Source organism: Phodopus roborovskii, unplaced genomic scaffold, assembly GCF_943737965.1.
Source record: "Phodopus roborovskii unplaced genomic scaffold, PHOROB, whole genome shotgun sequence".
NCBI classification, from domain to species: domain Eukaryota; kingdom Metazoa; phylum Chordata; class Mammalia; order Rodentia; family Cricetidae; genus Phodopus; species Phodopus roborovskii.
In genome coordinates, this window is record NW_026126549.1 from 18,686,159 (window position 1) to 18,699,236 (window position 13,078).

General features: G+C 39.3%; 1 protein-coding gene across 1 annotated transcript in view; it reads left to right on the forward strand.

Moving 5' to 3' along the window:
- The window catches only part of Adamts19 (ADAM metallopeptidase with thrombospondin type 1 motif 19), a 178,977-nt gene that overhangs the window by 141,400 nt on the left and 24,499 nt on the right, over positions 1–13,078 (forward strand). The window contains exons 19-20 of the mRNA XM_051201008.1: positions 8,309–8,444; positions 12,260–12,464. Of these exons, the coding sequence (XP_051056965.1) occupies positions 8,309–8,444; positions 12,260–12,464 (341 nt within the window). The remainder of the gene's footprint in view (positions 1–8,308; positions 8,445–12,259; positions 12,465–13,078) is intronic.

Here is a 13,078-nt window from a genome sequence, read left to right on the forward strand (position 1 = left end):
TAGAGAGGAGAAGAAAGTGGCAAAGCTGATTAAATTTGAAAAGCAGGCAGTGTAGGGGACGAATATGCAAGCCATAGTGCTGTTTGTACGGCCTGTAAGTGTTACAGGGAGGAAAGGACCAGCAACCAATATCTACTATGCAACAATGTAGATGAAGAACTGGTCAGCATTTATGTTTTAAGATGCATTCTTTTTACTACAAAGAGGTCAGTGCTAACCCTGTAAAAATTAATTTTAATACTATATTTGGCTCAAAAGACCAAGTAGAATGGATTTCATTGCAAAATAGCAAAAGAATTAGATGAAGGACTAATTAGGAAGAGCAAGGGGATTGATGACAGCGAGAGGGGGGACATATAGTAAGATGGGAGCGACTATGATCAAAATATATTACATTCATGTGTAAAAATTCCAAAGCCACCATATGAAAGGGGGGGGGAAAGGAAAATAATTGAAGGCAGGAACTCTAACTCAGTCCATGTCATCGAAAGGAGAGACAAGCAAATGTGGCAGTAGCTGTAAGGGATGTAAGTCAAAGGATTTCTTTTCATTTTTGGTTCAAATGAGACGCATTACATACCATTGTGTGTTTTCTAGAGGAGAGCATCAGATGAGGAGAGAGTGAGAAATTGCTGGAACACTATCCAGATGGAACGGGAAGGAATGAAATGAGTAATTGGGAGCATACAATAGTTCCTTTTCAGCTGTGTCCATTCTCCCCACGAAGGCCACTTTGCTGAGAGTGAGGATGGCCAGGGACATAGAGGAGCTTTGAAAAGAGGAATATGAAGTGCCCACCTAGAAAAAGGCAGGAAGAATGGAGTTGTAGTAAATTGCCTGGGTGGGCATCTTTAGGTCAGATTGCAGATCATGGCTCGTCAAGGAGAAGTTTTTCAAGGGCTACTCTTGGGCATATTTTATAGCTCTTGGCATCTAACAGCAACAGTAGGTGCTCTCATGAAGGCCTTGGTGGTAGCATTTTTTACTCCTCTAGTGTGGTGGCTAGAAGGAAATGTCACCTATAAGTCTCAGGCATTTGAATACATGGTCCCCATTTCTTACTGAAGAAATGTCACTGGGGACAACTTTCAAGTCTTAAAAACCACATTCATTCCTAGTTAGCTCCCTCTGCCTCCTGGTTGCAATTCAGGATGTGAGCTGTGAGCTGCTGCTACAGCCACCTACTGCCTGCTACCTCCGCCCCACCATCGTAGATTCTCATCCTCTGTCACCATACACCCAAAATAAACTCATCTATAAGTTGCCCTGGTCATGGTGTCTTATCAAAGCAACAACAAAATAACCAATACAACTAGTAAGTTCCAACTCCTCTATCATGGCCACTGCCCAGTGTTACAGCTTGTAAGCCTGGACTATTAGACATTTTGCCCTAAAGACTTAGCAGCTCCCTGGAATTCTTTTAGTGACCAGGACTTGCAGTTTCTCTTCTATGACTTCTTACAGCCTTCTATCCTTCAGCAACTTTTTTTGCATCCCCTCTATTTCTTTTGTCGCTCTTGGTCCTGCTGTGGCTGCTCTCTCAAACCATACAGCTGCTGTCATTAGCTGCCATGTAGGAGACCCACTGCTCCAGGTCCTTCCCTGTTGCTGCTATTGCTGCTGCTGTTGGCTGACCCTCTTGAGACCTCTAATTGTAGCTGTCACTACTTCTAACCAGTCTGGTGCTTTTCTGGGTTGGCATGTTAATTGCTTGTCTGTCATTGATGGGTCTTCCTTGATCTTTTCTATTAAAAGTGGGCAAGATCTGACCATTCAATGGAATCTTTGTATTAGGACCAATGTGGCAATGACACAGGGGTCCTCATGGGAGGCTGTTCCTCACCCAATTTGCAAGGGTGCTGAAAAATTCTCTATGAAGAGAATTGTTTTCCTCAACCACAGCAGACTCTCATGCAAATGAAGATTTCTTTTTGCTCCAATCATGACTTTATCCTCTCTTCAGTAATAGCGTAGAGGAGTGGCTTAGGGTGGCCTAGGGCTCAGTAAGCCTGGTGATACAAAAAGTCAGTAAAAAGTGTTTCAAACTGTGCTGGCAGGGCTTCACATGAGGTGAGCAGAACAATTAAGGTCATTGTGTTTCTTTAAGGTCATCATAGTATGTCAATATCCATGCTGGTATCAGGGTAGTATGGATGGCTTTTTCTCAAAGATAGAAAGCAGTGATCAGCTTTCATAATGTTAGGGATATAGGTTGCCCTATCCACCAGTGCCTTTGCTTATTTACAGGAAAATGAGTATCAAAGGGGTGGCTTACAATGGGAATTTAAACTATCAGTGACACTGAGTAATTTTAACCGAGTTTATTAGTGCTTTAGTGAAGTTTAACATCTGGCCAGTGCTCCAGGGAGAGGCCAGTCCTTTCATCTGCTCCTTAGTGGGAACATGTATTTTGGTCTGTAGTAGCACTAATGGTCCTGTTGAATTCCAGGTCATGAATTTATCATGACTTCAATCCCTATGATGGTACAGTACCTTCTGGCTGTATACAGTTTGCAGATACTCTTATAGAGCAAAAATGGGTATAGTCAAGTGAATATCATAAAATAAGAAAGGAGTAAGTGATGATGGCATGAAACTGTGTGTGGAGTTCAAATGGTTGTTTGAAGAGGAAATTAAAGATCCATGTGCTTGAAGGACATTGAAGAGGTGGTAAAGTTAGTTACAGGGCCTGTTTGGATTTAGAAATTGCCAGACTCCATGCACTAACCGAATGGGAACATAAGAGATGATAGAAAAATAGAGAAAAGTGTATGGAAGTTACAAACAAGGGTTAGTGGGATAACAAAGGGATTATTGTCAGCATGAATGGGAAAAATCAAGATTGTTTGGAAGAAAGATGCCCAGGAACAGAGAATATGGCACTGGGAAAATCATTCAGGTCTGATAATATTAGAATTTTTCTAGGAGCAGTGTCAAAACAAAACAACAATACACTGGGAGCCAGAATCCACAAGCAATGAAAGAGAGTGACCCAGAGGCTGTCATTTGACTATTTGAAGAGTGAGGCTATGGTGAAGTAAAAAACCAAACCAAACCAAAACAACAACAAAAACAAAAAAAAAAAAAAAAAAAAAAAAAACCCAGAGATTTGGGAAGGACAACTTGGACAGTGTCTTGTTGAGAATTCTAAAGCCAGTGCCCATATTATCTAGATCTAATAAGTACTGTTTATAAACAAGAAAATGTTCCTGTCAGCGAAGGAAGCATGAAAAACAAGGACAAAACATAGTGTGTGAGGGAGCACAGAGGCCCAGGGAGCATCTAAAGGCACAGAGAGCAAAGGACACATGCAGTTTCCATGCCCTTGCCCTTGCCCTCTGGGACCTTAACAGCCAAAGCAAGCAACACAGGGCAGGCAGGGGAGATTTTACATAATACAGTTGGCTCTCAAGGTGAACTCCAACAAACACATTCCATATCACTGCTTGATTGGGAACTTCTCATCACTCATCATTGCCATGAGGATGTGTTCTTTCTTCCTGCTACTACCATTCCTCAGTTTCCCCATTCTCCTATCCTGGCATCTCATCTACACCCAAGTCTGCAAGACTGTATTCCTCTGCTTGTCCCTTCTTCACAGGGCATTCTCCATTAAGGGATTCTGCTCCTATCCAGCAGACCGTGTGTCAAAGCACCAACAGAAGCAAACATCCCCAAACGAAAATGCACACTTGCAAATGGTCTTTAATAGAATTTGGATATCCAATCATGCCTGCAGTCCACCTTCCAGCAGCTATCCCATGTGATGGTAGAATGGAGAATAATAAAGCAACTGATCACCCACTTCATAGCTGAGAAATCAGCCATTGAAACCTATTTACACTTAGTAATCTAGACGGGAAAGGACTTGCCCACTGCAGTATATTCATTTTTCTTTCCTCTGCAGTTGTGATCTGATAAAAGCTATATCAGTGTAGTTAATTCTTCAGTGTGAAAAGGAAATTGAATAAGGTGAACAGTCTTTTTTGTGGGTCATAGCCAATAGTTTGTCAATTTCTAAACAACAAACAATGGAGATTCAATATGGAGTCTCTGAGTTTCTGAGTCAGTGGGAATATGAGCTGTTCTTCAATGTGACTTAATTTCTAGCATAAGACATTGGAATGCCTAGAGAATAATGGCATGTCAATGCCACCCGTTCATGTAGGCATAGTCAGAATGAGAATCTGGAGCACCTAAGTTGAAGGTTTTGCTCTTCATCATACCATGTTCAAGGGTAGCTCAGAGTCTTCATATAGCTCTTTCTGGCATAAAATACACAGTTGGATAAAACCTTAGCCACGCTTATTTTCAATACCCTTGACTGGCTTTATAAAATACTCCCTCTACGTGTAGTTCTTACAGGGTTTTTTTTTTTTTTTTTTTTGTGTGTGTGTGTGTGTGTGTGTGTGTGTGTGTGTGTGTGCAGATCTTCTCTGTATGGCATTCCACTATTTAGTCAACAGTTTTAAATGATTTGATGTTAGTTGGGCATATATTCATTTCAATGCCGAAATATTTCTGGGCTTTTGGATATTGTTTCACCTTTCAGTTCATAAAGTGTATGGACATTATCTCAAGAATGGCATCATCTCTAACTTTGCAGTGTTTTATAGCCAGGAAGAACTTCATAATCTTTCAGCATATTTGTGAAGTAAATTAGAGTACGTAGAATACACAGAACTTTCAAAACAGATTCACGGGAGAAAGATGAGGAATGATAGCATCTTTGTAGGCCCATATGGGAGAGCTAGTAGCATCACTGGGCAACATCACATTTCAATGTTTTAAATCTTCCTCTTCTCTTCCAATTTTATTGTATAAAATTAAGCACACAATACTAAGCGAAGAAAAGAAATATGTGTTGTGTTACCTAGCTTAAGTTTTTTATCATAATTACCTTAAATGACATTTTAATATTATAATTCAAGCAAAATTTAATTCATCATGAATTGATATAAGTTTAGTAATGTCAGTTATTATAGAATACAAAAACTTAGGAATTCTTAAGGAATTATGTAAGCTGACTACTACAAAAAAATACTGCTAGCAAACATTTACAGCAATTTCACATTTACATGCAACACAATGTGTGTGGGAGGGGAGAGAAAGATAAATACATATATGTGGTACTTACTAATAAAAGCTTTCATTCTGGGCTTTACAAAGATTAAGTTGCAGGTACTGTGGAGGGAAGGAGTAAAAAGGGGGAGGGGCCTTGGTTGTGAAGGAAGGAGGAAGGGTAATTGCAGAAAGACAGAAAGATGGGGGGAGGATAGATGAGTGTCAGTAAGAATGTTTTAAAAGCATAAGAAAAATTACTTTGTAGGATTGCTTAGAAATATATGAAATATTTGTGTGCACGTCATGTCGCACATAGGACAAAAATCCCAGTGTCAGATAAAGGGAACATTCCTTTTGATTGTTGGTCAAGGAGAATCCCCTAAACAGTATATGCTATTGCTGTTGCCCTTGCTTGTCTGCCAGAATTTGAAGGCAACCCTTTATTGCTGAAGACACCACACACTATAGACAACAAGACTTCGAGGATTCAGTCTGTAAATGATCTAGAAGCCTTTTCCTGGGCACTGTCTTTTATAATATTGGAAGGTGATATGCAACTGCCCAAGGGAGACAACAAATGATAGTTCAACCTAGCTTTAAAAGCTAGCAATGATAGCAATGGCTAGCATGACCAAGATTCTCACAGTGCGGAAATGTGGCAATTTTATCATAGCCAACAGCTGACTTATTGCTCCACGGTAATAAATTCATTCCTGGTACTATAAACACTGTAAGGGACTGTTTTTCTTCTGGAGCTGCAAACCAAAACAAACACTTTCACTGACAATTGTTTTTGGGTCAGAGTATTATCTTAAAATAGAATATTTACTACTGCAGAAGTAGTAGTATTACTACAGCCCCACACCTAAAGCCCAGAGAACATCCTAGAAGGGTTGTAAGGATTGTAAGTTGGAGAGCCATTATGCCAGCTGTGAGGTCATGTCTTCTGGACATGACACAGAAGTGGCATCCTTAAAATCTCAACAACACCATGGCCTAACCAAGGCTTGTATAATAATAGCACCAACCTATACCATGTTGTAAATGGAAGAGATTCCATCGGAGCCCATCCCAAGGTAAAGAGCTTCAGGTAATCAGTGGCTTCTCAGAGAGGGACAGCCAGTTTTCTCTAGGAACACCCCCCCCCCAGTTAGGTTATCCAATCTAACATATATATATTTATTGAAACAACAAATACACACATGCATGTATTTATGTAAACAATATTAATTTAGAAGAGACCATGAATTTGAGAAGTGGGAAAGAACATGAAAGAAGTTAGAAGGGGAAAAAGAGGTGGAAATAATGTAAATACAGTATTCACGGAAAAAACCCTTAAAACTTAAATAAAAATATCTTAAAGGCATCGATACCATACCTCTTTTTAAAACTGTCTTACGTTTAGTTTTTTCACTTTATGTGTGTGGGTATTCTGCCTGCACATCTGTCTGTGTACCAAATGCAGGCCTGGTACCCACAGAGACTAGAAGAGGCAATCAGATCCCCTGGAACTGGGATTACAGATGAGCTGTCTTACGGGTCCTGAGAGTCAAATCCCAGGCCCTCTGCAAGAATGTCAGTGCTCTTAACCCCTGAACCAGCTCTCCAGCCCAATTCCTTTTATTTTCCATCAGCTTAAAATTTACCTGTGAAATAAATATTTGCTTTAGAGTTCTGAAACATCTAAAAATATTTGAAAGAACAGATTATATTTATTTTGATAAATCAGTTCCTTACAAAGTTCTATTTTATATCAAAGAGCCACTGTGAGTGACAAACACAACAGAGGCATTAAAGTACGTGCCGCCATCCTGTGGTGTTTGAAGGTTGTGTGTGGAACAGCAGTAGTCATATTCCCTCAGGCTTTACTTCAGTGGGCAAGTTGAAAGGAGAAAGCTTGGAATGGACATGGGGAGAGGCTTTTGGGGGGAGAGAAGATGTTATCAATATGCCTTTGTATCCTGAAAATATATAGCATGAGGAAAACAATAAGTCAAAGAAGAGGGGGTGGAGAGGGTAAGAGGCAGGATATTCCACATCCTTGCAGTCATTCCCCGCCATCTTACCACACACACAGCTTGCAGCAGCTGCTCTTTGTGTCTGAATTGAAGGTGTAAGGAGGTAACCAAATCTTCAGCTCCAAACTGGAGTTGAGCTCTTGGCATTTAGATGCTTGTGCCTTTGAAATACTTTAGAATAGGTTTAACAGAAAATGATGTTTTAGCAATATCAATGTCTTGATTCTCAGTTTTAAAGTTACTATTTTATGTGGGTTCCAAGATATATGTCATTAGCTAAAGAAAATTCACTAAGATATAATTACCATTTTTCTTCAAGTATTTTCTTTAGTAGTAAAGTGTGATTTTGTTTTCTATATTACTTGATATAATAGGAACATCTTTATAATATAAGCTCTTTACAAGCTTGAGTTTTAATGCCCACATAATTATTCATGAACCAGGTTTGTCATAAATTATTGCTTTTGTTTGCAAATGATATTTTCATTATTTAATGAATCTAAAAATCAAGATAACCTCTTGTCTGGTTTTAATATTTGTTGCTGAATACACTAAACAATATATTAAATATATCATTAAATCTCTTACTTGGATACTATATGTAAGAATTATACTGAGGAAAAAAACGAAATGACATGTTTACTAGACTTTAAAGGTGATGCTAATATTATCAACAGAGTGGTATATGTGTCTCTAAGAAAAGTGAACACAAAATACAAATAGTTTTTACTCTGAAAAACTTTTAACCATAATGAACTTATGGCTGTCTAGAATTCTTAGGACTTTTGTCAGAAGCACTAAGGATAAAGCTATAGGGTACACTAAAACCAGGGTGTTTTGTGTAGCTCACAGCAGAGCCCTGGTAATGAACACACTAGCAATGAAATGTGTACATGTATCTGTTTCTGTGCTTTTGGGAATTCTCATCATAGAACACAGTCTCAGAATATTCTAGACATAAGGCATTCTGCCACTTAATGCCAAAAGATGGCCAGATCCTTAAAATAAATCTTCAGTCAATATCATGTTAACTTGTGTTACCGCCATCACTTTGTAACATGGGGACTGCCACTTACCACTAAAGAAAAACCCTTAAGGCTAGAGGGGCATTTTTGTTATGTAACAAATGGTATCATATCCATTGGTATAACCTAAAATAGGTTGAAACTATATAAAATCTCCATTTCACAAAAGCCTGTAATGACATCGCATCATGCCCTTTGCAGGAGAAAGGAAGACAACAGTGTCGTGCACAAAAATCATGAACAAGAATATCAGTGTTGTGGACAACACGAAATGCAAGTACTTAACTAAGCCGGAGCCACAAATTCGAAAGTGCAACGAGCAACCTTGTCAAACACGGTAACCAGATTCCAGCAGTCACTGCATGGAAATTCACACGCTTTCCCATAGAAAAGAGTGTGTTTAAGTAAGACAGCCCGTTGTCACAAAAACTATCATGTTTAGAGATGGTCTGATAAAAAGAATGTGAGGGTGCATCCATTCCTCTAGAGTGGTCAGAGTGCTTACTTTACCTGACACTTGGGGAGGCTAAGTTCTCAGAAAGGGAGAGAATTAACTGATCCCCCTTCACAACAGCTTTTGCCATTAACTATGGAGAATTCGCACACCCTACGACTCAAACATGCAAAGAATGTTCAGCGTTGTAGCCCCACACAGCTAATCTTCATAACTTCCTACCGCAAAAGGAAAGCATGGGAGGGGATTATGTGGTTGGAGGAGCAAAACTGCCAGTTAAACTAACTCCACTTTTGTACCCATCTCTTTGGAAATCGGTGTTGCCTCTGAATTTCGTTTCCTTTCCTTTTACATGCTGACATCTTCATGTTCCCACTGTATTGCACAACAAAAGCATTAAGCCCTACTGAGTGAGCTCATTCCATGCTTGAAAACTTAAAAGGTTTGGGGAATCTTTTCTCCCTTTACGGTGTTGAGGTTTCAAGTCTTATTTTTGCTATCCATTCGGTGTTCTTAAGTTATTGAAATCCAATTCCTAAATTTTCCTTGTCCGCTGACATTTCTAACCCCTACATAGGTTGTATATATCTAACAGAACAGGAGGATGGCTTGAAAAGAATTCGCAGAAGAAAGCACATTAACCTGCATCCTATCACCCCCATGCACCTTGCAATCACCATGCTCTATTTATGGAATTGTGCAGCTGAGTGGCTGACATTTGAAGTCTTCGATGTCAGGAGGAGGCAGGTGCTAAGCTAAGTCTTTTTCAATCAGCACTGGACAGATAAATAAGTAGAACCAGTGGCCTGTCCTGTCAGAAAAGGGCTGCATTCTTTATGGTTCCACAAGTGCTGAGACTTCTTTATCTATTGTCTCTTTTTGTTGATATTAAAATACTAAATAGTAATCTGTTATTATATATAATTTATCTGTATGGCCTTGCCTATCCTGGAACATACTCTGTAGACCAGGCTGGCCTTGAACTCAGAGATCTGCCTGCCTCTGCCTCTAGAGTGCTAGAATTAAAGGTGTTAATGATGCTTAACTATTTTATGAGATGTCTTAATTCTAAAACACAATTAATGTATACTGTTGACTGAAAGCACTAGCCTTTTCTGCTGCCTCTGGCATCTGGAATGAGCTTACAATTTTAGGACTAGAATGTCCTGCTTGCTTCTGGACTCTTTCTGTGAGGAAGCAAAGTGTGTGTTATTCAGCATTTATCAGTTGATGTCTTCAACCACCTTGGAGGAAGATGCGTTGACGAAAACTTGGTAAATGAATCATTTTACAAGGCAAGTTCATATTTGAGTGAGAAAATGTTTTGCAGCACACTACAAGTTAGAAGTTATTGTCTTCCTTCCATGTGTCTTTAAACAGGAAGAAATGTTTATGAGGAAAGCAGGGAATGAATATGGGTAGTTATTAAGGATCGTCACAGGAAATCTTTCCAAGACCTGCTGACATAGCACATCCTTCTTTCCCTGCTTCTCTTACATCTCCCCAGGGAACTATTCTACTTCCCTTCATACTGAATGTCCCTTTTTCTGATGCTATTATGAAATATCCTCACAAAAGCATCCTAAGGGGGGTATGAGATGGCTTGGTGGATGAAGATGCTTGCCCCAAAGCCTGACTACCTGAGTTCAATTTCTGAGTCCCGCAAGTAGAAAGAGAAAATTGATTACCATGACTTGTCTTCTCACCTTCCCATGTATGATGGGAAACACATACCTAAAATCTAAAAACACATGCATTCGTTCATATACATAATAGATAAGTAAATGTGAAGAGAACAGGAAGCTTAGTTAGGGGCCAAAGAACTAATTGGGCACACAGTTTGAGGGTACAGTCCATTAGGGTGGGGAAGTTGGAATGGCAGGAACTTGGTACAGGTGTGTCACATTTACACTTAGTATAGAAGCAGAGTAATGGATACAGGTGCTCAGCTCACTTTCTTCTTTTGCTAAAGCCCAAGATACCTGTTCAGGGAATATTATTGCCCACATTTAATGTGGTTTTCCCCAGCTTAGTTAACCTAATGTCAACAAACGCTCACAAGCATGCCTGGAGATTTGTCTCCAGGTCAATTCTAGATCCTATTACACTGACAAATCAGTAAAACCATCACATCTCCTGCAAAAAGGGAGAAAAAAAACACTAAATCACTTATGAAATGTAAAATAGACTGTACAGAAAACATACATACAAGTAACATTATACATACTGAACAGGATATATATATTCAGGTAATCCTATGAGTTGCCACAAACCAGGTGGCAGAGCTATGGAAATGCCTTTTCCTGGGAGTGGCAAGGAAGAACATCCTAAGAGGAAGGGTATCAAAAGAGGAAGGGCATCCATAGATGAAGAGCATCCTAAAAGGAAGAGCATCCTAAGAGGAAATTGACTGGAGCCTGGTCGAGATCCAGGCAGAAAAACCCATATGAGGAAATGGCCTGAGGTGAAAGCTTAAACTATTTGCAGAGCAAACTCAGTACATGGATTGTTTTAGAACAAATAGAAGATGAGGATGCTGGTATAATTTAAAGGTAAATTATTTTAAATATACATCACCATATTATTATATATATTACACTAGCCCCTTTCCAGTAGCTCCACTCTGCACTTTCAGTTATACATAGTCAACTGCAACCTAAAATGTTAATTGGGATATTCTTTCTTATTTGCTTATTTATTTATTTACTTACTTACTTATTTATTTATTTATTTATTTATTTATTTATTTGGAGGGACAGTTATCAAGGAACTCATGTAGAGGTCAGAAGAAAACTAGCAGGGGAAGACTATTTTTTTCTGTCACATGAATCCCCACTGAGCTTAGATTGTTAGGTTTGGGTTCAGGCACGTTAACTTGCTGGGTCATTTCACCAGCCCTGGAATAACTATATAAAAGAATCTTTATGGTCCACTCCACTGTGGCAAACCATCCTTTGGTCTCACATATTTATGCCATCAACATTGTCCTATAGTCACTATGAAGCTGTCTCCATTATAGATGGACTGTCACTGTGTTCATATGTTTGTGGCCCATTGCCAGGATATGAGTAAATAAATACAATACAGTGAAAAGGGAGACTGTTCCTAACATAGGACCTGCCTTCTTCCTGAAAATAAATTTTTAGTGTCCCAAAGAACACTAAGTGAGATCATATTAATAAACTCATATGTCTGTTTAATGAAAGCTAGTCAGTGGCTAGGCTAAAGCATGTGCAGCTCTAGCTGGGAGGTATGTTTCCTAACTTATTGAATCTCTGTATGATGCAATTTGCCTTTCTGTAAATGGCCATGATAGTGGTAGTTCCTAGTCCATATGGGTTTTTCAAACATGTGTAATGCAAAAGAGGAACAATCCCAAGTCATTTTATAGCCATGATTATTCTGTAAGTATTTGTTGAGTAGACAAATTAACATACAGAACACTAGGAATGGCAATCCACACACACACACACACACACACACACACTTTGAGAGTTAACAACATAATAGAGACAAGAATTTTGGAACATTCAAGGACATGTACAAAATACAGAGTGATCAAGGTAATTACAATTTAGTAATTTAAATAAAGTTACTGTGAATTACTGTTCTAACTTTCTGCTAACTCTAAAAGTGCTGGGTCTATGGTAAGCAGACACCGTTTAGTTTATTTCCAATGGCCCTTGCTTTACTTTCAGGTGGATGATGACAGAATGGACCACATGCTCACGGACATGTGGGAAAGGAGTGCAGAGCAGACAAGTGGCTTGTACCCAGCAACTGAACAATGGAACACTGACTAGAGCCTGGGAGAGGGACTGCATGGGGCCAAAGCCTGCTACTGCCCAGCGGTGTGAAGGCCAGGACTGCATGACAGTTTGGGAGGCGGGAGTGTGGTCCCAGGTATGGGCACACCCTATTTATTTCCCTTTTTCCTTCTCTAGCCCTTCTTCACTCCTACAAAATCATGTCCCAAATCACTGCATGACAACTGAAATGGAGACCTACTGATTTTGTTAATAAAAAAGAAAATAGCTAATTTTGGAAGTATAAAAATGCAAAGATATTGGCCATGTCATGTACATTTTAAACTTAGGATTTTTTTTCTCATGTATATACTATGAGTACTTCTGGAGACACACATAGTAAAGTGCATATATGACTTCTTGCATGTCTCTGAATATTATAAAGGAGAAGGAAACTAATATTTAGCAATCATTTTATATGTGCAAGCAATGAGAGTTTATTTCTTATTTTGTTAAGTATTTATAATATGCCCGGACCCGCGGGGCAGTCAACGAAGAACCGGGGAACACCTAGAAGAAAATGGGGGACAAGGGATATGAAGAATGGACAGCAAGACAATATTCTGATCAAGCTGACAAATTTTATTTTCTCAGGGGAGGCTTATATAGGACCGTGGGCAGGATGTAAGCGGGTTTTGTACATAACCAGGGTATGGGCACTGGCACGTAGGCAGAGTGAGAAGGTCAGTAGAAGGCATACCATAAGTTGTT